General features: G+C 36.7%; 1 protein-coding gene across 4 annotated transcripts in view; it reads left to right on the top strand.

The window, feature by feature from the left end:
* The window catches only part of WDR72 (WD repeat domain 72), a 243257-nt gene that overhangs the window by 86768 nt on the left and 131599 nt on the right, over nucleotides 1-24890 (top strand). For 3 of the 4 annotated variants that reach the window (XM_008268981.5, XM_089309469.1, XM_089309468.1), the window contains one exon: nucleotides 1246-1448. In XM_008268981.5, the coding sequence (XP_008267203.4) occupies nucleotides 1246-1448 (203 nt within the window). Of the gene's footprint in view, nucleotides 1-1245; nucleotides 1449-6475; nucleotides 10953-24890 lie in introns of those variants that run through there. The other variant, XM_089309470.1, reaches the window with a different exon arrangement.

Here is a 24890-nt window from a genome sequence, read left to right as displayed (position 1 = left end):
GGTTTTGTATGTTATAGATGTTGATTTGTGAACATAGAACTGTTACAGTGAAAAAATGTTGCTAAGGAACCGGAGACTAAAATGATGCCTACTGTTTTAACATAGTGGCTGGTACTGACTCAGAATGCTTGGTACTCAGTGAAGGTAGCTTAGTTGCTATAAAGGAAGGGCATGAAAGAGAGGATAGAAAATGAGAAAGAACTGAATAATCTTAAATATATCCGCCTAGTCACCTAACTAAAGATATAGTAACCTACTTATTGTAATTAATTTAAGTTGATATTTTCTTAATACTATCAATAAAAATTATCTTTCTCATTAGCTAATAGTACAATGATTTCTCATTGATAAGAAAGAAAGAAGTGTAATCTTTATATATACTTTATCAAGCTCATTTCCCTTAGCATCTTTGCTCAGAGGGAAATAACATATTTAATATAATATGAATGAACCCATATCTGATATATACTCACAACAGAAGTTGTGATTCATTCATATTTATTATTGAGGTTTTACTAAGTGTATGACATGACATTCTATAAAGACTAATGATTTGTGATTTGCTTTCTGATACTTTGACTCCATTTTATAGCTGGTTCCTTTTAAGTTTAAATTGAACTTGCCAGCATCCTTAAATTCTGAAATTGGAGGAATGACAAAGTGTAAACGATTTCCCCTCCTTCTAATAACATAAGAAACAAAAAGATATAATGGCAAACCAACAATAAAAATTACAACAAAATCCAATGGGGACACTTGGGTATGGAAGGTAGTATCCAAAGCATCTTTATGTTCATTTGCCCTGTTCATCTACACTATATATTGCTAATAGAAATATGGTAAGCCTGAGAACTCAAGCAAAACACTGTGGATTCTCTGTTGTATGTGAGCTGGAACACTAGGGGACAGCACTAAAATATTCCATCCTTGTTTGTTATTGATCACTTGCATACTGTATAATCAGTAAGAGATTTTACTGTTAAAGACTATTGAATGTCCTGTTGATTTCAGTGAATTGAAAAAAAGCACAAAGAGGAAGATAAGCTTTTTATGTCCACAATTTCAGTCTTTATGAGAGGTTAATTTGAATAATATAGAAAAAGCTCCCAGACTGGTTTTTGGTTGCAAGAAGATAGTAAGGCATGATAACTTAAAGAATTATGTCTTCTGCTGAGAGCGTTTTGTTCTTTTATTCCGTGGGAGTAAGTATTTTGCTTGAATTTTTTTCCCTAATTTGTTTTCTAGGCACTCTGGAAAGACATGAAACAGGAGAGAGAGCAAGAATTATTCTCAATTGTTGTGATGACTCACGACTTCTAAAGCGTGAGTCTGCACTTTGCATTGCCTCAGAGGCACATAAGCACAAAAGTATAGAACAAAGATCATCGGCCTCCTCCCAGCTTGGGCCAATACCTTGCCCTGGTCTGCAGGTGGAGTCTTCATGTCAGGTAAGTTCAAATCAAGCTGCTGCTTACAAAGAACATGATCAACTGGAGTACAAACTAATATGCTGTCATGAATACATAGCCCTGTCATAATGGCACAAAGCAAGAACACAGGAGCAACTGCCTCTACCGAGTGATCTTGTGTCTATCAGAATAACTTTTTGAGCAGCTGTTATACTTGTTATGGCATTGTTTTTGACAAGTTAGATTTTGGCTTATTGAAATAGTCAAATTTTTATTAACTCCTGAATTGTAGGTAATTTTCAAAGTGTGTGTGGGGGATTGTATTCAGCAGTTTGTATCCATTTTTTTTCCTAGTTGAGAGTACTTGGCCTCCTATACAAATGTGTATTGCAAATCAACCAAAAAGTATCAGAAATACTAATCATTACAAAGACAGTCTGTGGGGTCACTAGCCCTTTGGGATTCAAAACCTCAGGTATTGCATGGTATCAGAGTTTATGTTTATTCTCAAACTTAGTCTACCAGCTTTCAGAAATTTGGACTAGTTTTGTTAGTTTTCCCTTATAAGCCAGATGCAATAATTCCATCTGATTTTTTGAAATGATTCTTTTCCTTCCTTTTGGCTTCATACTTCCAAGTTACCTTAGCATGTTGTTGTGTCTATGCCATTTATGTCACATATCAAATGTATTTTTTCATGTGCATATATGTTTTGTAATCAATGTAGATAAAATTCTTTTTTAATGGCTGCATCAGAGTTGATTGTACTTATACTATTGCTGATATAAATTTATATCCCTGTGGTTCAATATGTGGGTTGCTTTTAAAGTTTCACTTTTATGAATAACACATATATGAATCTAAAGATTTTTTTCCCTCAAGATTATTTAAAAGATGTATTTCCAGAAGCCGGATTTCCAAATCATAGGTTTGCTGATATACATACATACATACATATTGATCACTTGTTATTGATTGTTATTCTGTGGTATTTTGAAGATTGTTAAAATGCCATTCATTAGTAAAGATTTTAAATGAGATATCATTTTAGCTCATATTCCCACATATTGTTAGATTTAAAATAAACTGTATTATCAACAAGCAAATCCAATTGGCTGCTCACGCCAGGCCTCAAAGTGGCAGAGTTGGGAACAAGATGGCTAGTATATAACCTTGAAAAGGTTGAGAGACCTGGTATAGATTTTATCAGTGACTCTACAATTTGTCAACCTTTTCAGACCTGAGTCACACTAAACCAAACACTTAATATACAGATATGTAAACTAGAATAACAGTTCCTTAGTTTATAATGGTAAATGTAACTGGAATCTTATTCATTGCTCAGTTCATTCTCAGTGTAGCAAAGTTGGTGATAGGCATGACATAGATTATAACGTACAGTTCCTTGATGGAGCCAGGGTCATAGCCAGAGGGAGTTCATTTCTTGAGCTCTGAGAGTGCATGAAGTCAACTTTTTCAGCCCATCAGGTCGCCATCTCCTTTGGTCGATGCTGATATCCTTTTAAAAAAATTCTTAAATTTTGAATTTCTCTTTTTAAGACTCCATTTAGATAGCTACTTCTATGTAAACTTTCACCTTCAGATGCTAAAGTCAGTGTAGTATTAGGGGACAGAATCCGTTTTCTTTTCTCATTAACCAGTCATTTTAAAGATACTAAAATGGACACAATCAAATGTTACCATCACAACTGAACATAACCCATAACATTGAATCACACTCACATAAAACAGAGGAGGAGGAAATAAAGCCCCGTGAATGAGCCCGGAAGACTGCCAGTCATTCTCACCTAATGCGGCTCTGTTGCCCTCTGTTCAGAATAGATTGTGCAGCTTAGGGTGGAAATTGAATGCGAGAGCAGTAGATGAGAACTTGAGGATGTCCTCTGTCCTGTGTACCTCAGTGGCCGAGGGCCTCCAGGAACAAATCTCATTCCCAGTCCAGTTTCACTACTCAGTACCAGAAAGTTGACTGAGTGTTACCTCTTCGTTTCTTGGCGAATCACAGGCTACCTGTTAGGTAGTGATAGTGGTATACATAGATTTCATTTTCTTCATATAATGTTAATAGTTTCTTGAATTCAGAAAGAAATGAGATGCCAGGGTCTTGTCCTTCTGGGAGTAGGCTTTCTGTCTATGGCCCTTTATTTAAAGGACTAGAAGTCTAACCTGCATTCCTTAATTAATTCATAATTAGAACTTTGTTTCTTTGTTCCACATTCTATATTTCTATTATTATTGAATTTAGTGTTAACCAGAGCAGTGTTTATTTGTGTCATCCTAAGTTATAGCTTCTCTGTTCTGGACCTTTCATACATTTGTTCTTTTAGTTAGGTTGTTGAGATTATCTTAGTCTTTAATTTATAAATTTGATACCCAAGAAAGTTCAAGAATGCTTCTAGTTCTCCATAGTTATTATTATCCTTGTAAAATTATTTAGGGTTTTCATAAGAAAAAGATCAGTTTTTAAAAAGGACTCAAAGCACACTCTTTTTATTGGTGGGAAAAATAAAGGACAATAAATCTGAAATTTAGAACTGCCTAAGATAAATATATATTTCAGGATTTCTGTATGTGTGTGTATCCTTAGTGTGACACAAGTGATGTATTAACCAGCAGTAGAGTGAACTGTTTAAACAGAAGAATAGCATGTGAGATCTGTGCAGTGAGCTCTTTGTGTTTGGCAATATTTCGACCTTATTAGAATGCCGTATCCACTTTTTCTTCTTGCATTTGAAGACTGCACATAGATTTGCAGAAGGGTTTAAAAGAGAACAAGAAATACAATACAACAATCTGAAAATGGGTTTGATGTGAAATACTAGAGAAGTTGAATTTGTGCAGCCAGACAAAGAAAAATCTTTGGGGTAAGGAGGAGGGTCAGGGTCCTACAGGATTTAAAGGAATACAATATCATATTAGTGATGGGGAACTGCCTTTCTTAGATTCAGCTGAGGATAAAACAAGATAGAACCTGTTTAAATTGCAGTGGGAGGAATTTAGCTTCAAAGTGGGGAATAAACAACCTTATTAAAATCATCTCAACCTGGCAGGAATCTTTGTAGGTTCATAATATTTTAAGAGGAAAAGGACTACTTCAGCTATGGTTGGTAGGTTTTAAATTCTTTGCATTTCTTTTCTGTAAAAACGAAGAAAAGGCTAAACAGAATTATTTTTAACTGCCATAATTAAGATACCTAAGAGTGGCCTCAAAATGCCCATTTTTTTAATACTGAATTTTTGTACAATGGGTCTCCTGACAGCTCTGTATAGTTGCTTATTTTTATCTTCACTGACTAATATAGTAGCCACATGTACCATATGTAGCTATTGAATGCTTGAATTGTATTTTAAACCGCATATTAACATGATTATATTTTAGATATGTAGTGAAAATAAAATACATGTTAAAATTAGCTTCTCCTGATTTTACTTTTTCCACTAGGAAATTTAAAATTACAAATGTGGTTGGCATTTTATTTGTATTGGACAATAGTGAACTAGAACAGGACTAAGTGAATTTCTTTGTGAAGGACCAGATGGTAAATATTTACACTTTGCAGGCCAGATCTGTGCTGTTGTCCCAGTACAACTTCACTGTTGGAGCACAAAAGCAACAACAGAATTTTTCAACACATGTTGTTACGTTCCAACAAAACATCATTTTCGCAAAGGGGCAGCAAGCCAGAGCTGATGCACCAGCTGTAGTTTACCAGTGTAGACTCTGGTTCATCTTCCCTGAACTTAGAGATCATGAGGTACTGCAAGGACTGGCAAAAGAGCACCTCCTCTTCCCCTCCATATTGAATTTTTCATAAAGAAATTCTTCCCGATTTCTACAATACCATGTGAATACAGTTCAAACGATTGTAATCCAAGTCTTTTTTTTCTGTTGGAAATCAGGAAATCATATGTGTTTGGAAAAACCCTGTTAGAAAAGTAAACATAGAAGTTATGGATTCCAGTCTAATCAAATGCAATTTTTAAAAATAGGGTTTTCTTTTAATAATGCACCTATACTTGTATGTGCTTCTTTAATGGTGTAAAATTGATCATAAATAATGAGTGCATTTGCATTTATTTATATTCCAGTTGAGCTTTCTATAAATCTATGTGTATATTCTTTTAACCATTAGCCGACCTCAGGGTGATGCCTATTTGGTGCCATTTGCTGAAAAATCTTATTAGGGCTTTATCCTGCTACCCCTCGTAAAGCACAGATGGTGACCTGGTAAACCACCAATTGAAAATTGGATCCTATTTTTATCTATCACCTTAGCAGAATAAAAAAGTTCTTTTATACTTTATAACACTAAAAAGCACCAAAATGGAACTGGTGTAGTTTGCAAATTGTGAGATTTGAAAATTTTGCTTGCAAACATACACACAAAAATATTAAATAATAAAGTGCAGTGGCAATGTTACACGTTAGAGTAATTTAGTTTTTATTGAGCTACCTTTTTATTATCAAATGGCGTCTCTAAATTGTTTACAAACAATTCATTGTGATGTATAGGGGGAAATCATCCATATAGAATGGTCAGATTTTAAGTTTTGATCTGCTCTCTTTGATGTAGTAAACAACATACAATTATTTTTCTCATGTGGAAGATACTTTGCATCAATTTTATATAATTTAAAGAAAATGCATCTTTATTATTATTCACCATATATGTGCTTGCTTAAAAATATAGTGATCTCCCTCTGCAAACATTATATTAATTTTTAAGTACTTTAATGAATTCCAGTTTTAGAGTTTCATGCCTAAATGATGTCACCCTACCTAGGGGATAAGAACAGTGAAATATACAATAAGGGAGAAATATAAACAGCAATTCGCTTTTTGAGCACGTGTGAAGTGATGTGAAATTTTGCTAGTATATACCATTTCTCATAAGCACTTTATATACAGCTTTAACAACTCTAAGTAAGGTTTTCTTTGATACTTAATACTTTTTAAAATATAAGCACTTCATGGGGAATGTCCCTTTTCTCACTCTGTGACATGAGTTTAAACCTTTTTTTTTTTTTTTTTTTTGATTAAAAAGTGACCTCCGTGGCGAGGGAAGCAAGCCTACGTCACAGCTTTGTTTCAGAACTCGTTGAGGAGGTCTGCGTCACCATGGAAAGTAGGCAGCACACCGTTAAAGGGCTCCAGCTGGCCTCTGCACAGAAGCAGCTCAGATCTCCTCACCGGACTTCAAAGCCCAGCTAGTGCCAGAACGCTGCCTGGCCATGCAAATCAGAGGCACAAAGGGAGAATGCTCCCATTTCATGGTGTGCCGCTGGTGTCCGGCCCACGTCGTGCCGCACGTGCCGGCTGGGAGCGCCGGGCGCAGAAGGGCGCTGCTCTGACTCGTGTGACAAATGCAGTTAACACCAGATCCATATTAATGTTGTCAAGTTCCCTTGATGTATTTAAACAGATTTTAATTATTTGCAGCGTCCAAAGGCCTGAAATATATTGCCTAATAGTTCTTCAAAGAAAGCTTATTTAATGTGTGAATGTAAAACCTCTCATAAAAATGAAACTTTTATATTGGCCTTAGTCATTGACATAGGTTATTCATCAAGTCAGCAATTTGTGTGGCAAAGTGCCATTTGAATAGTGTATTGTTAGGATACTTATGGTCCACTTGACAAGGGCTCTTGCTGTAAATAGTGCAATTTGACTCCAGCTGTTAAAGAGTGGCTTTGACAGCAGCCAGATAGAATGCAGATGCCTTACTGAACTGCCGAAAAATCAATATTGGGTTCTTGTTCAGAGTAACCTGTCCTTTTCCCTTCTGTGGATTTATAAACGACTATCAAGGGTTTGTAAGTGGAAGTTTAAATATTATTTTAAATGTAATTCACTTTGAATTTCAAATTAAGACCTGTGATACATGGTACACATGTGGAGTTTGGGGGTGTTACTTCCAAACCCTGGCTCATGTTTAAACCCACTTACGGTTAAGTTGAATCTGGAGTCTCTGGCCTCAGTAGAAACGAATTCGTGTAAAACAGAGATCCAGAATTGCACATCTCTTGTCTATTGCCAGACCGATTATCTCTTCTTCTTGATTTTTCTTACCAGTTCATCCTGTGTGTGCCTCCCATCTCTGTGTGTATGCCTTTTTGTGTAGCTGGCGGAGTTCTTTGTGGTTGTGCCCATAGCAACACCCACAGAGGGCTGTCAGCCTGTTATGTCCTCAGCGTTGTTTTCCTAAAGCGGTGTCTTGCTGGCTTTGAAGAGTTTTCTAGCAGTTTTCAGCACTCCAAGGTTGCTATGATACCTGACTGGCAGTAATAGATATTGAATCTGTTAATTACAATAAGTACACACAAGGGCTCTTCTCTGAATGGCTGTCTCTACTCTTGCTATTGTTATGTTTAAGATACAGAAAAGGAAGTGAAATTATATACACAAGGTGAGAGAAAGAAAGTTTCAAAGGAAGTCTTACCAGGAAAATATCCAGGTATAAGAACCTTTTAGCTGGTTATTGATTACCCAGGATTAGAGATACATTTTTTTTGAAATTATCTCTAGTTTTGACTGGATTTTATTTTGAATTTTTACGGTTGCTTACCCGAGACGACATAAATCTTCATCTGAGGTGGGCTGAGCAGGATTTGCAAAAAAAGCAGTCATTTTTCACTGAGAAATGCCAACATCAAGTGTACCTTATCCAACTTTTTTTTTTTTTTTTTCGGTGAAGGCTGTTAAAATAGCTACCTTCTATTCCTAACCAACTCTGCATTTATTGAATTTCTGGCCGTAGCAGCAACTGAAAATTCATAAAGACAATAACATAATTGCGAGTGGAAACTTTTAAGGCTGATTCAAGATCATTGTTACTGTTTTTATAATTGCTGATCAGCAATTGTGATTTCTACCAGAGAAAGGGTTTTAGCTGGTTTCAAAAACTGTTATCTCCTCTCTTAATTATAAGATAAGAATTTTTGCACTGAATACCTGTCTGCATCATTTCTTTCATTTCTTTACTGTCAGATGTAGCTGAGATTTCCCTCAGTTCCCTGCCACTGCAATAATCTGTCAGAGACATGGAGACCTAAGATCATAACTTTCTTCTTGAATGAAATCTGGGCACAAGCATCAGTGAACTTGTATGGAGGGTGGTTCCAGTATAGAAATGTAGAAAAACTTAAGTATTTCAGGCATTTTAATTTTGAACTTAGCTTAATGTAGGAAAAGTTTAGCAAAATTTATTAAAGCATATCTTTAAATTTTCCTGCATTTTCATTAATAATTTTATAAATATTGTGAGACTTAGGAATCTGTAATCATTTCCATATCATATTACCCACTCATAACCATTGAGGGACTCTTTGCTTCCTCATTTCTCCTTTTCCTTTTCTTCCTTCTCTGTTGTAAATTGTTTTTCCTTTTTAAAAAGATCTTGGATTTTCAAAGTTTACTGTGATGCCTGCATCTCGTAAGATGCGAGAGATGGACCTGCTCACCCTAGGGATACTCCATCACTGAACAACTTGCTGGTCTGATTAACAAGTGGTGGTAAGTGGTTCCTCTGGAGAGAGACTTGGTGCTTTCTTGGTAATCAAATCTTTGTCTTCGCATTAGGAATATCTTGTGTTCTTATCCTACTTGTGGTGATTAACCCACTGGTTGATATTTTGAGGAGTGAAGTTTGTAGAAATCCGGATTTGAGTTAACTCAAAGAGTTAGTTGCTTATACCAGGAAAGGAAGGAAGGAGGGGAGTAAAATTTTTCTGCCTGAAGGCTGGTAGTATCACTTATTGACAGAGAATACCATCTGGGCCCATTCAGAAGAATCCCAACAGGAACATTGCTTCTGCTCCGGTGACTTATGTTGAAACTGGTCCTGAGAGAGCGGCAAATGCAAAAGAGTAACAGGAAGCAATTCTCAGAAAAGCAAGCATTTATTCTCATGGACTATTTCCCCTATACTATTAAAAACAAAATGCATTAAGACTTTAGCTTTGTTCATTGGACCTAAGAGCATGAACTTACTCAACAATATGCCCAGCCAGTAGCCCTGTGCATTTGTCTGAAGTGGGCTTTCATAGTGATGGCCTGCAGCTGCCACCCGTTCTCTGCGTCCTCAGATGACTTCCACTTATTTGTAATTTCCTTCATACTATATAGTTCCTATGACTCTACAGACAGCTGATTTAGCCTCAAATTAAAATACCCTCAATAACCTATTCACCCCAGGGTGATTATTCCTGCCAGATATAAAGATGATTCTAAGAGACCATGGTGAGCAGGAGGGACTTTCTTAGATACATATTCAACTCCATGTAAATGTGGGACAGAAAATCAGAGTGGTTTTCTATTTTCATCTACTGTTCAGGGCCTGATGGCATTTGGAAAGCAATTATTTTGAAAGCTTACAATAGGCAAAATCCTGCTCACCTTCCTTTTATCTTTCCCGCTCCCACTAGGAGTCTCAGGTCGTTCTACAAAAATCGGCCACCTCCATTTACTCTGGGGTTCTCAGCTGTGTGATTCTCCTTGTTCCTCAGGGCCATCTCCATTTTACAGCTGCCACAGTGTGATATCAGTAGTATGATTCTTTGGTAGAATTTGGAAAGAGTAACACAGATCTTTATCTCTTCCCATTTGATTATCATGAATGTAACATGAGACATTTTTGACAGCTGTTATGACTCCATAAATTTAATAGCTTAACTGAATTTAGAACTTCACTGAGTTTGTTATCATATGATTGACAGCTTAGCACTTTTAATTACCAAGGACATTGCTTTTATTCAACCAGGTTATCAAAGACAAGTTTATAGATGGTAACAAATTGTGCTTTAAGCAATTTTCCCTGTATGTCTTTGATGTTTACTTATGCTAACAATCTACTTAAATGATTCTTAGACTGTGCTTTTACATCAGACATAAAATCTCTGGTGTTGCTAAGGATGGAACTGGTAGGATAGTGGCAAAAAAAAAAAAAAAAAAAAAAAAAAAGAAAAGAAAAAACAAAACAAAAACCTGCTAGTTTTGAGAGTATTTTTGCAGAGATTTCATTTTGTGTTTGATAACAATTCCATTAATCATGGTAAATTTTCTTCTGAAATATACATCTTACCCAAATGATCTACCCCTCTATGTTAATCAAGGGAGCAGATGTGATCCCATACAGACAATTCCGCAAGGGTTCAGGTGATGTGCAGCAATTCAGATGATGGTTTGCCTCACTGTTCTTGTGAACCTATGACAAAAAAACAGAGTTGTGGGGCCACAGTTTGATGTTTACCTAATATTCTATGTCCATTAATTCTAGGAGTTCATGTATGTATTATTGTATTTATGAGAATTATCAAACTCTACCCTCACTAATAAATAAAATCTATTTGAGCCCTTAATTTATCTATCTGTAGAAGGAACATAGTACATAGGTACTTAGTTCATAGACAAATCAAAAAGCATATTAGGAGCTAGAAATAAAATCTACTAGAGTCTCATTATGTATGAATGGTGCATCTTATCTCTTAAAGATTTTGTAGCCTTTTTGTGGCCACCTGATGTCTTCTTAATAAATCATTTAAAATGGTTGCTTTTCATTTCCATTTTCAGGAATTGCTGATTTCATTCAGAGTAAACATGCAACACCATATCATACTTAAAAGTTTTCTCACTTGAGAACTAGAGCCAGGTAATCAGTAGTTCATGAGTGATAAAGGATTCGGAATGATTTTTACTATTCATTTCCACAGCTGTTTGTTCATTTCCACACTCTGGACACATAGATATATAACTAAAACCTAGGAAATAGTGCCTTTAATATTTCAGAATTTTCATAAAATTCAAATTGCCAATCAGTGTTATTGTATCATTTGTATTGTGTTTCCTAAAGTGGAAACTGTAGCTTCTGTTTTCTTAGAAGGAACACCTTCTGAGTATTAAACATGATTTTGACACTTACTCTGGGTGTGGGAAAAATGTTCTGTAAGGATTACACGTATTCTTCAGCCACAAGAGTATCCAGTCTGTCTAACTTTTGCTACAGTTTATGAAATAGTCTTTTCAGCTTCCAGCATTCCTGGGTTAGAAAGAAAAAAGCCTAGGAAATAAGCATTCAACCATTATTTAAGCTGTATTCATCTGCAGAATTAAAACCAATATTATAAAGTGTATTTGAAAAAAATGTTCAAAAATGTCAGCCTCTAGGTTTAATCCTTAGCTGGTTTGCATCCTGTTATAGAAATTCATATATCTACTGCTGCTGCTCTTACGCCAGCGTGTTTTCTTTCCCCTGATTCTTTACCTTCAAGTAGACGCCTCAGTGCAATTTCCCACTATGTAATCACTCACTTCCCATCATTTTCTTTCTCAACATTCTTCTTATTTCCTTTAAAAATGTTGTTTTAAATTTTCATTTCATTTGGGAATCAGAGTTCTTCCATCTGCTGGTTCACTCCCTTAATGCCTGCAACAGCCTAAGCTAGGTCAGGCTGAAGCCAGGAGCCTGGAACTCAATCAGTTGTGGGCAATGACCCAAGAACTTGAACTCCTTTCCAGTGTGTGCATAATGAGCAAACTGGATTGGCATCAATGTAGCCAGGACACAAGGCATTCTGATATCAGATATGGGCACCCAAGTTGCATCTTAATCACTGCACCAAATACCCACCCCTATTTTATATTTCATCTTCTCTATCCTCCCCTAAAGTATAAGCTCAGAGGAGAAATTTACCCACTCTATAAGTTTATCATAATGTCCTCATCAGCTAGGATACATCTCACCTAGGGGAAGCATTTAGCATTTAGAAATATTTGTCAAATAAACTCATAGGTTCAAAACTACTGTAGTCGAATATGAGAACTAGGTGGTAAGAAAGTGAGGGATACTTCCTTTTTTGAACTGTCAGAGGAAGAATGTTAAAATGACTCCCAGGGGGAAAAATATGTATTTATTTTGTCCATCGATTACTTTAAGTCCAAATTAGCTTTGTGTGTGACTTGATCATATGGAGGGGAGTGACATAGCAAAGAAACTGTTGAAACACAGCTGTTACCCAATGATATTTAGACTGCATCAATTCACAAAACTATAAGCATATTGATAAGTAAACCACTCTAAATCCCAGTTCAAAAGTTTGTAAGAAGAAGCTTCTAAAAGAGCATTGATAAAATTTAATATGCTCAGCCCATTAGGGAGGGATGATTCAGTATAGATAAGGAGGCCCTAACAACTCAAAAGGACTTGGGAAGATTAAGGTGGTTTCACACACCAGCAAAGTTTATATTGTTGCCCCATTTACTTACCCTTAAATCTTTGTCTCCTTTTTCTAGTAACAACATTATATGAAATAAGCACTCAGAAATAGCCTGAGGATTACACTGTATATCATGAGCACTCCGCTTCCCTGAAATAATTACTTTCCTAAGCCCTCCCCTCAATACAAAACCCCTGAAGCCAGCAAGAATGTAATCAACAGGTTTGTAATAACTTCTAGAAATGTAAGTGTAATAAATATGAAGAGGCCTGATTTATGTTTCATTTCCCAGATGCAAAACCTGTAGTATAATTTCAGCATCCCGCAAGAAGCAAACACTGCTCCCTGCGTCTGTAGAGCATTCAGAAATCACTCAGCTCTGCCTCTAATCACAGGATGGAGAGCACAGGGCTGATTACACCCCAGCACGTACGACATTAAATGCTTTTCAGTAACTCCTTGTGGAAACATAGGGTGGCATACTGGGTTGGCAGCCCCAGAAGACTGCAAGTCTCATAGAATTTTCTCTTCTTCCTTGTCTCATATTCTGTTTAGAGCCCAGTAATGAAACTGGGCTCCATGATTGCCTTTTCTGTAAGCTGACGTTCCTGCACATGGGTGGTGTGGTTGACTCCACTCTGCATACAGGCAGTCCTACCTCAACGCATGTACAGATATTCCCTCATCTAGTCAGATCCTACAGCATCTGTGTGTGTAATCTAATACCCATGTGCTAGTTGACTTGTAAATTAACTATGCATTACCTAGTTCTTTTACAAGTATTTATCCCATGTTGCCAATTAGGTCTTTAGCTCTTCGGAAACAACCAACTCCTGCAGCTGTATCTTATTTAAGTTTTGTAGCATGGAATGCAAAACACGATATTCATTCAGGAAATATTCCTTGAACATCCTCTGTGTGCTAGGCACTCTTTTTGATACTAGGAATTTCAACAAGAACTTAGCATTCACGGGGCTCATTAGGAGAGGAGAAGGGAAGTATCATTACATTCTGTACAATTGCATCTACAAGGGGCCAGCATTTTGGCATACTGGGTAAAGCTGCCACCTGCAATACTGGCCTCCCATGTGGGCACCAGGTTGTGTCCCAGTTGTTCTACTTATGATCCAACTCCCAGGAAAAGCAGAGGAAGATTATGCAAGTGTTTGGGCCCTTGCCATAATCATGGGAGACCCAAGATGAAGGTCTTGCTTCTGCCTGGCCCAGTCCTGGCCCTTGAGACCATCTGAGGAGTGAGCCAGCAGATAGAAAATCTCTTTGTTGGGGTTAGTGTTGTGGCATAGTGGGTAAAACCACCTCTTGCGATTTGGGCATCCCCTATGGGCACCAGTTTGTGTCTTGGCTGCTCCACTCCCAAACCATTAGCTCCATGCTAATAGCCTGGGAAAAGCAGCAGGAGATGGCCCAAGATGGACCCTTGCTACCCTTGTGGGAGATCTCTGAGAAGCTCCTGGCACCTGGCTTGGATCAGGCACAGTGGTGGCTGTTGAAATTGTCTGGAGAATGAACCAGCAGATGGAAGATCAATTCTATCTCTCTAACTCTCTTGACTCTTTCAAATAAACAACCAATATACCCTTAAGATGAAGTCTTCTGTTAAAATATAATTTACATAAATCAAAGGGACTTCATACCTTAAATTGTATTCTTCATATTTAGATTGTGGTTTTACCTAAAATAATTTTTTATAAATTTAAGCTTTCTATTTATGATAAATAAGGGATTGGTAAACTTTTTCTCTAAGGGCCACATAGTAAATAGGTTTGTCTTTGTGGGCCATACCATCTCTATCGCAGCTTCTCAGCTCTAACTTTGTGAAGCAAAAACAGCCCTAGATGACTCATAAATAAATGAGCATTTTTGCACTACAATAATATTTTATTTATAAAAAGATAAGGTAGGTAGAATTTGGCCTGTGGGCCATGGTTTCATGATCCTTTCTAGGATAGGCAGTGCTGTGATCACCGTCCATTATAATTGAATGGAATAGGTGACAAAGAATGCAAGCTTTCTGCTGGAAAGGACTATATTTTGTTATTGTCATTAAGAGCTTCGCTTGTCATGCTTCTTCTTTGCTAAAAGTTAAAACTGTTTTTTTCACTCAATTTGGGAATCCTCGTTTGTAATATCTATTTTGACTTTTTAGCTGTTTTTGTGCTATTCCCACTTCTCCCTCCTTTAAGATAATACATAAACTTCCTTTTGCCAATCAGTTATTAGCTGTGTGGTAAGATTGTTTGAAAGAGCCTATGTCTCAGTTAATTGTTTTATAAATGTTATATACTTTCTTAATGTGAGCTTACTCCTTAGATATTGATTACAATGGAGTAAGTTTATATTGAATTAACTTTATCTGGTGGCCACAGAGAGAAGTAAGAGCATACTTCAAAAATTTTGTGGACAAATGAAATTAAAAGATAAGTTTACCTGAATGCAAAAAAAAAATTGAAATTCATGTATCATTTTTTCATGATTTCCATTTTCATGACCTTTTTGAAAACTCTTTTTGCATGCAAATTAAGTATTGCTGTTGCTACTGCTTCGTGTAAATATGCCTAAGAATTATTCAAGGAGCCAGCGCTGTGCTGACAAACCATTTGGATGCCGGTTCCTGTCCCGGCTGCTCAACTTCTGATCCAGCTCTCTGCTATGGCCTGGGAGAGCAGTAGAAGAAGCCCAAGTCCTTGGGGCCCTGCTCCTGCATGGGAAACCTGGAAGAAGCTCCTGGATTCGGATCAGCATAGCTCTGGCCCTTGTGGCCATTTGGGGAGTAAACCAGAGGATGGAAGATTCTCTCTTTCTCTGCTCCCTCTGTGTAACTCTTTCAAATAAATATTTTAAAAAGAATTATTCAAAAATGAAGAAGCACTTTATAAAAATTTGCCTAGTTAGTGATTAACCAACATTTAGACCTCTATTTTTCTGAATCTTTTGGCCAATTAAAAACTTATTGGTATGATATTTGGAAAACGGTAATAGGCACAGGTGTTTGGAGTAGATCAGACTAGTACATTCATGGCAATCTATTTTGATTTGTTTTCATCTCTGGCTGGTGAGTGCAAAGTAACTTAGCAACACATACTTGCTATCTTAATTGACAATTATATTCAAAAAAGGAAAAGAAAGTTGAAGGAAACAATTGCTATTTAAAAAAATGCATCTGGGACAAGTATATTTTCTTGCCGCATATAATTTGACCTTAATTATTAGTGAAATTGTTTTTTATTTTGATATTGAGCACTTTTTTCCTATTAGTGTCATTGACCATTTTCAAAGGATCCAGAATAGAGAAAGTTGAGTCACGCAGTGTTATTAAACAGTTGCAGTCACCTGTCAGAAGTTGGGAGGAGGGGTAGTTTTGTAGGAGAAGCACACAAGTGCAAGAGATCACACTTTATGTAGTGGAAGAAAACACTGGACTTGGAGTAGTCTGTGTTCTGACTTCAGCTTTGGCACTTTAGTTCTTGGGTTGATTAAATGAATTGGTGTATGTCTTTGAATCAGTCACCAAGGCTCTCTTGGCTCCAGGTCTGTCTTTTCTGTATCCAACTATTGATACCAAATTGAATAACATCTGGGTCAGGATAGGCCAGGTTATACTCCAGTAACAAAAAATATGCCAAATCCCATTAGTTTAGAACGTCCTGAATTTCTCTCTTGTTCACTGTACCCACCAGTCTGGATTCAGAGGGGCCTCTGCTGTTTAAAGTCACCCAGAGGCCAGGCTCCTGAAGCAGAGGCATGTGCTGGGAAAGTTGGAGAACCCAAAGCATTTGCAAAGCATGCTAAGGGGATTCCGTACTATAGTTTTATACCATGATGAAATAATCTTTTCTATACTGCATCTGGTACTGGTGATACCCTACAATCTGGAAGAATTTTTTAGAATATTTGATAAGCTTATCAGCAAAGATCTTTAAGTGTTCCTAAATTTTTAAAGATTTATTGATTTATTTGAAAGGCAGAGTTACACAGAGGAGAGGAGAGAGGAGAGGAAGAGAGAGAGAGAGAGAGAGATGTCTTTCATCTGCTGGTTCACTTCCCAGATGGACGAAACTGCGGGAGCTGCGCCAATCCAAGCCAGGAGCCAGGAGCTTCTTCCTGGTCTCCCACGTGGGTACAGGAGCCCAAGGACTTGGGCCATCTTATTCTGCTTTCCCAGGCCATAGCAGAGAGCTGGATCGGAAGAGGAGCAGCCAGGGCTCGAAAGGGTGCCAATATGGGATCCCAGCACTGCAGCCAGAGGCTTTACCTGCTATGCCACAGCATTGCCTGCCCCCCAATATTTTTTATTATGAGAATTACTATCTTTGATTTCAATTTGCTCATACCTCACCTTGCAATTTTTTTTCTTTTTCTGAATACTCTTAGAGCTTTTTTCCTTGAAATTGATTTCTATCACTCCTGTTGGATTGCCTAGAAAGGAAGTTGAGTTATGTATTTGAGTTTCAGAATTATTTATAAAGCCCTGAAATTTTAAAGCCAGTGCTTGTTCCCAGCAGCCGGCAGCACAGTGTGGCTGTGGCTCCTCCATTGGGGAGAATGCCTTTGTCCCTAACTTTTGTCTCTGGTCTGCGAGTTCCTTTCTAGTCCAAGAATCTGGAAACATTCCTTCTCACCCCTTTGCTGTTTTATTCACCTTCTTCCTTTCCTTCCTGTCTCCCTGATCTTTGCCTTCAAAGGTTCTTAAACATTGGTGAGTGGTTTGCTTACCTTTAAATCAGTTATGTGCTATATTATTTCTCATGTACATGTAAACAAATCTGTTTGTATAACAGAAATTGATCTGACTGCTGAGAAATTAGTGTGGAAATACCAAAGCAGGATACCTGTCTCATGGGTTTTGTAAGGACAAAATATGGAAATTTAAAGTTTTAGATTATTTAATAATATTCCTATCTTGGGAACTTTAGTTATTATTTATTTGTTTTTGCTTGCTACAAATCAGAAGTTTTGACAACAGAACCTGAAACTTTTAAAAACTATTCATTTTTCAATCATTAAAAATTATACTGAGAGTTACAGATGTGATTTAGAGAGCAATGGTTACATTTTTAGAGTGACACAGAAATAATTTTTTTAAAGCAAACTGGCTCTTTATTTCTTTAAGATAGGGTGACCAAACATGCAGATTCTCTGGGGCAGTCTTAGCTTCTGCGTGTTGTTCGAATGTCATTATGAATAGTGCATTTTGTCATTCCAAAAAGCAGCCTGGCTTGAATAATAAATTACAATGTCACTGTATTTAAAGGAGACTAGCAATTTATTTAAGGGAGTAAAAGTATATACTTCTACTTAAAGTTAAACTAATAATTTCAAAATATTCAAATAACCATGATATATCAAAACAAAAATAGCAGAATCCTCTTCCAGTAGGAAAAATTAGCCATAAGGTAAATCTTTGTTTTTTAAAATTTCATCCAACAAATACAGTCTCATTTTTATTAATGATGCTTAATACACAGAAAACTAAGTTCATTGCATGGCACATTGAAGTCTTTCTCTTAAAGTATAGTTATAAATATGGTAATTTAAGTTGCAACCAAGTAACCCTTAGAGCTGCTTTATAAAATTGTTATTCCTCTCACTTAAAACACAAAACCTTTCATTTATTAAGAAACAAGCAACCTTGTCCATTAGCTAGAGTCAGATTATGTATTTCAGAAACTGGAGGTTTTATAGGACATTTTACACTGCTGAACCAGTTTGAAGCCTGAAGCCGGATTTCATCTATCTTTATATTCTAAGCTGTATAGTGTTGCAGAAAGTGTCCATCTGTTCAGCGGAGATTGCTCCAAATAGTGAGTGGCCAGAAAGACTGAGATGGTCAAGGTCAAAGGGGCCTCTTGACCCTGTGATACTTGCCAAAGCAATTGGAGCATCGCGGCTGATATATAGTTAGATACAGTTCGCTAAGGCAGGCTCCACTTTAATTGGTAATGATAGCAAGAATACACAGTAAAGTCATTGCTGAAAGAAAACAAAAAGTATCCAATATAGTAATTTATTACCAGTCAGTGGGTTTCACGCACTAGGTTGTTTTACCCCTGCCGTGGTGAGAGAAAGCAAAAAGGTCCTCTAACACTTAGCTGAAAATGGATGCCCTGCTGATACCTGGGAAGCGTGGTGGCCCCTGATTGCCCGTGCCATTAGCTTGGTAATGTTGTCTCTATTGTAAACTCAGCGCCCCATGTTCTTCTGTGCATCAGCTGCAGATTGAAGGCTTTCTCCTTTGTCTTCTATTTGTGCTGCCAATCATTTTGCTCTCCACCCGACTCAATGGAGGGAGACGGTTTTACTGCCAACAACAACCATCTACAGCAACCTAGGGCTCAGAGACTCTAAAAAGGAATGGCTGTCTCTTGCATTTACACCTTGTTGTTTGATTTACACATTGTTGGGATACATGTTCATTTCTCTTGTTTCAACAAGAGTCCAGATTTTTCATTTCTTTGTAAGATACATGCTGTTCCTAACTAATATGTCCCTACCTGCTTGTGGTTTCCTGTGAAATCAAGTCATTTGTGATAAATGCTGAAATGTGTTTGGTGCAGTATGAGCAAAGCCCTTTGTAGATCTTTTCCATTTAGTTAATCAATAAAAAATCCTTTTAAAAATAGTTACTGATTTCTGTCAATGAAGATAAAACTCCCAGGGAGAAATATAAATGAGTTCTTTTGAATGCCTAGGTGCTTTTTTCATAAAAATATCCCAAGATAAACTATATAGCACCAAGGAAATATAGAGTAAAGCAGAGACTACCCTAATTGCAAGCATAGACATGGTAAAATAAATCTTACTTCACATTTCCAGTTGTTTGTAGGAGGTGCAGTTTCTAATTTTGGTTTTGTCCCTCACAGAAGGAGGAAAAGTCATTAAACATATGAGTAGGCTTATGTTTCTCTTACTTCAAGGATTGCTTCAGTCCCTGAGTGATGAATACCCAGTTTTCCTCAAATCATGATAGAAATTTATTACTGATTTCATTATACAGAAAACAGTATTAACTGGCAGTTGCATTTAAATACAAAACTTAAGTATGATTTTGATTTTATAATTGAGGGTTTAGGAATTGTACAAAAATTTAATGGATAAAGCAGTCTTCACACATTAGTTTGTGTATATAAGATTAAATATGTGTCATTTTAATTCTCCATGGAAATAGCTTTTTAATTACAGTTTGGGCATTTTAAAAGAGATTATAGAAATTAGGGAGTTATTGAAAGAGATTCTTCTCTGTCTCCCCCCACCCCAGCACACACACACACACACTCAGTCATTTTCAGCAAACAGCATCTAGGATCGCTGTCAGACCAGAGCTGAATGCGTGAGGAGTTGGAAAAGCTGCAGACACAATTCAGCCTCTCTTCTCACATATACACAACACTGCAAGAAATTACCCCAAAGGAAGTTTGAAGCGGAAAAGATCCCAAGTCAATTCCTATCTGTTTTAGAAACCATAGTGCACAGGTCGTCAAAGCAACTCGGGACTTCCGCTTTGTAGGCTAGAATGAAGCATGGTCATTTTTTTGCAAGGATAGAAGAAGGTATTCTAGAAATAAAGAAGAAATCCCTCATAACCTGTTTATGCACAGTGAGGAATTATTAGACTTCCTTAACAGAAGTCTTGTACTCAATAAATATTTAGTCATTATTATTTTAATAAATTAGCTAATTTATTAATTAATTTGCTGCCTGGATGGAGACCAGGCAGTCATTATGCCTCATGTCATAAATCTTCATAAACCAAGGAATTCTGAAGTCAATACTGCATGAGTACTGAGTTCTATCTCCCCTCACCCCACTTTGGACCAAATAGTTCTAAAGTAAAAATTATATGAATATTTAGCATTGCATAAATGGTAATTGAGCATTATATTTGTTAAGAATTCTTTTACGCTTTTCTTTGCTATTTAGATTTTCTACCTTAGAATCTGCAAAATGGCAAGGCAGCATGCAGAGGAAGAGCTTGCTAGGAAAATGATGAGAGTCTCAGGAAAGAGTGTTAAGAAGTCTAATCACCTAATGCAAGCATGTCTTTTAAGGGAGTAGCAGAGTTCCCAGAATATGTTGAATCCCAATGGTAAACAGCCTTCAGAGACAAGCAGGCAGATAGGTAAAACGGCATTTACGTTGTGCTTTCCATGAAATTTTTATGCGGTGATGTGTATTAAATCAGCTCAAGTAGCTGGCGTGCCCTGACATATTTGAGGGGGGAAAACATAAAAGCATTTTCTTTTCCTGGATATCATGTCGGCAATATATACAGTAACTTGACTTTTCAGGTACAGTTTATGGTGTAACTGAAGACTTTCCAAAATACAGTGTAGCAGTATTGGTTTTCATGTATCACTAATGGATCAAGACTAAATTTTAGGGAATGAGTGCTTGACAGTACAGAAAGGACCCTGACATTTATGAAGGGTAAAGGAGCCTCTCCTGCTCTTCAAACCACACAGCCCTCATGATAGCCTCTATTATGATGCTATTGATGTGCCTCTTTCTAGTCCATAAAATGAAAATGAGAGGTCTGTGTATGCAAATACATGAATCTATTTTTTTTTTTTTTTGACAGGCAGAGTTAGTGAGAGGGAGAGACAGAGTTATAGACAGTGAGAGAGAAACAGGGAGAAAGGTCTTCCTTCCGTTGGTTCACCCGCAAAGTGGCCACCATGGCTGGTGCTGCGCCGATCCGAAGCCAGGAGGCAGGTGCTTCCTCCTGGTTTCCCATGCGGGTGCAGGGACCCAAGCACTTGGGCCATCCTCCACTGCCTTCCCAGGCCATAGCAGAGAGCTGGACTGGAAGAGGAGCAACCAGGACTAGAACCCAGCACCCATATGGGATGCCGGTGCCACAGGCAGAGGATTAGCCAAGTGAGCCATGGCGCCGGCCCATGAATCTCTTTTATACATAGACATAGGATTTTATTATAGATGTTGTTCTACCCATTACATTGTTGAGTCTAAAATACTTGGTGGACAGCCTTCTGTCACTACATACAGATCTGCTTCAAATAAATACTCTTTTAGTTTTATTCTTTGGAAGATTTGACAGAGTAGCTTTTAGAAACAATATGTTAGGGCCAGCATTGTGGCGTAGCAGGTTAAACCACTGTCTACTATACCAGCATCCCCTGTGGGTACCGGTTCCAGGTCCAGCTGCTGCACTTCCAATTCAGCTCCCTGTTAATGCACCTGGGAAAGCAGTGGAAGATGGCCCAAGTGCTTGGGCTCCTTTCCCCAACATGGGAGACCCAGAAGAAGCTCCTGGTTTCTGGTTTTGCTCTGGCCCAGCCCTAGCCATTGAGAGCATTTGTAGTGAACCAGCAGATGGAAGATAGATTCTCTCTCTCTCTCTCACTCTAAATTCCTTTCAAATAAATAAAATAAATCAAAAAAAAAGTTAATATGAAATTATTACCATATGACCATATGCTGTTAAAATAAACCCAGTATTCTTTTATTTTCTTTATATTACTATATAAAACAATTATAAATGACAACAAGGATGAAAGAGGGGAGCTACTTTCAAATTGGGCCTAGAAAAACCATTGCAATTTATCATATACATCAAAAAATCTGAATTAAATGATTTTTAAAAGCAAAAATAATCATTGCCAAAATGACAACAATCTGCCAACGCTACCATTAACCTATTATTATTTAGCTTTTTTAAAAGGTAGTTTTATGCCAAAAAGATTTATATATATGTAAATATATAATGTATTATAAATTATAAATATATATAATATGTATATAGACAGAAATGGATAGAATGAAATGTTACTTCTGCTCAATTTGGTAATAGTAGACACCTGCATAAAAATTACGAACAGCAGGGAAGCTAATAAAACAAAAATAACATTAAGAATGTGGTAGGATGAAAACAAAACTTACACTTCTTATAAATAACACCAATTATAAAATATAATTAATTTGAATTTTCTTTCATAATAGCAATAAAAATAGAAAATAGAAATAGTTTTAATATGAAATGTGCAAAACCCATATGAAACCATATTTAAAAAATTATTAAAAGACAAAAAAAATATTGATTTAATTAAATGATGTGGTTCCAGGAAGAAAACACCACATTTTAAATATTTACAAATCTATTACAATCTATTTCACAATCTTCTTGGTGGGTTTCCAGAAACTTGATGAGTACATTACAGAATTCTTATGGAAAATAAATATATAAATTGAGCTACTAAAACAGAGAGGCTTCCTTCTCAGATGTCAAACATGCCCTCTGTCCACACATTGGTACTTCCAAGTTTGTGGAAAATTGAATTGAAAGAATTTTATTCTGCTCATTCAGTACATACTAGGTTATTGTGAACTGTACTCTCCCCACTGTGTTTTGTAATATCTATGAGAGACTCTTCAAGCCTCCAGTCATGTAGAAATGTCAAAGAAGGGGAAATGCTGATTTCTCTATTTGATCAATATACATTGTATCACACTGTAGCCTATATATATGAACATTATTGTTAATAAAACAATTTAAATAAAACAAGTATTTTACTACAAAAAAATTTGAAATTAATTTCCTAAGATGCATTTTCTTGAACTGTTTGTAGACCCCTTGTGTGTATGAATTTCAAAATGTTTGCCACCAAAATATTCTTTTAATTTCATTTTCCACAAATTTTTTGAAATACTTGTGTTTATCTACCCCCCAAATACACACAATATACACAGTAAACCTGTAGACTTTGGTACTAGTTCAAGAACAGAAACTACATCAATGTAAAAAAAAGCATAGGAATGAGTATACAAATAATAACTTGCTCTTTGGAAAATATGCCACTTAATGCCATAGAGGAAAGTTAAGTGGCTTTTACACAACATTCAAATGTATTTTTTTTGTGTAAAAAATTATATTCCTATCCTCCACCTATTACAAAAATAAGCGTTAGTTGAATAAAAGCTTTGGATATAGATAGATTACTGGAAGAAAATATTTGACAGTAATTTTTAGTAATTATAAAAGGTCTAAGAGTGGCAAAGTTCCAAAAAGATATATTTAAAATGATTATTTTTCCTACTTAATCTTTTAAAAAATCGTAATGCAATATTCTAGAATGAAATTTAAAAGTCTACACTAGAAAGAAATCTTTCTAACATACTAAGAAATGATTGATGTCTTTATAAGTAAAGGGAAAGGGACTATTATAAATTAATGAAGAGAAGAAAGAGTAAACTAGAAAATTTGATAAAGACTAACACTTAATTAAAGAAAAATATTAACAGGATTTTTTTTTCCTCACTAAAACCAGCCATGAAAATTTTCTGTTACAGATTAATAAATGTTAGAAAAAGTGCTAAATCCCTTAATGGCATGAGGAGATAGTAACTTACACACCTACATTTGTGAGATGTGTTTTAAAAAGAATGTTGCCTGAGTGCAGTCTAGCAATATAACCAACAATTTAAGGGTATATATCTTTTTCTCCCTAAAATTCCATTCCAATTTTTTAAAAAAATTATTTCTTTCTTTGAAAGGCAGAGCAACAGTGAGAGGGAGAGGGCGAGGGGGAGATCTTCCATCTGCTGATTCATTTGCCAAATATCCCTTATAGCCAGTGATGGGCCAGGCCAAAGTTGGGAGCCAAGAACACCACACTGATTTCCCACATGGGTGGCAAGGGCCCAAGTGCTTGAGGCATCACCTGCTGCCTTCCCAGGCACATTAGCAGGAACCTGAATCAGAAGCAGAGCAGCCAAGACTAGAACTAGCACTCTAATGTGGGATACTGGCATCACCAGTGGCAAAAGATCCCCAAGTTCTGTGTCAATTAGACATTGGCGAGACATAGTGCAAAGTTTGGGCACTGAAATGTACCAAGACCCAAATAGGGTACAAGCTAACTGAAGACCTGGTAGGAGGAGACCCCACTGCCGATGAGAACAGGCTGACTTTGGCCTGATCCTGTGAATAGGTCCTTAAATTGGCTGGTGTTCTGTGACATTTATTTTTCATGTAGGCAGCAGTTTAGCAAATTTCTCAGGTCACACAGAGGTTAGAGGTGAGCTTAAAGAAATGTGAAGGACTAATGCCAAAGCCTGAATTGCAAGTTACCATAAACAGAAGTGTGTTTAATAATCACTTGGAAAATGTGTTGAAGACCTGGAATAGCATCTTCTGGTATTGAAGTTAGGGGGGAATATTGTGACATCACTGTGCTGACACTGAATGGCTGTATCACTGAAGCCTGTTCAGCA

The sequence above is a fragment of the Oryctolagus cuniculus genome, chromosome 12 (genome assembly GCF_051225735.1).
Source record: "Oryctolagus cuniculus isolate XC-2025 breed Fujian yellow rabbit chromosome 12, ASM5122573v1, whole genome shotgun sequence".
NCBI lineage: Eukaryota > Metazoa > Chordata > Mammalia > Lagomorpha > Leporidae > Oryctolagus > Oryctolagus cuniculus.
The sequence above is the reverse complement of the archived record's forward strand: the minus strand, read 5'-3'. Positions and strand labels throughout refer to the sequence as shown.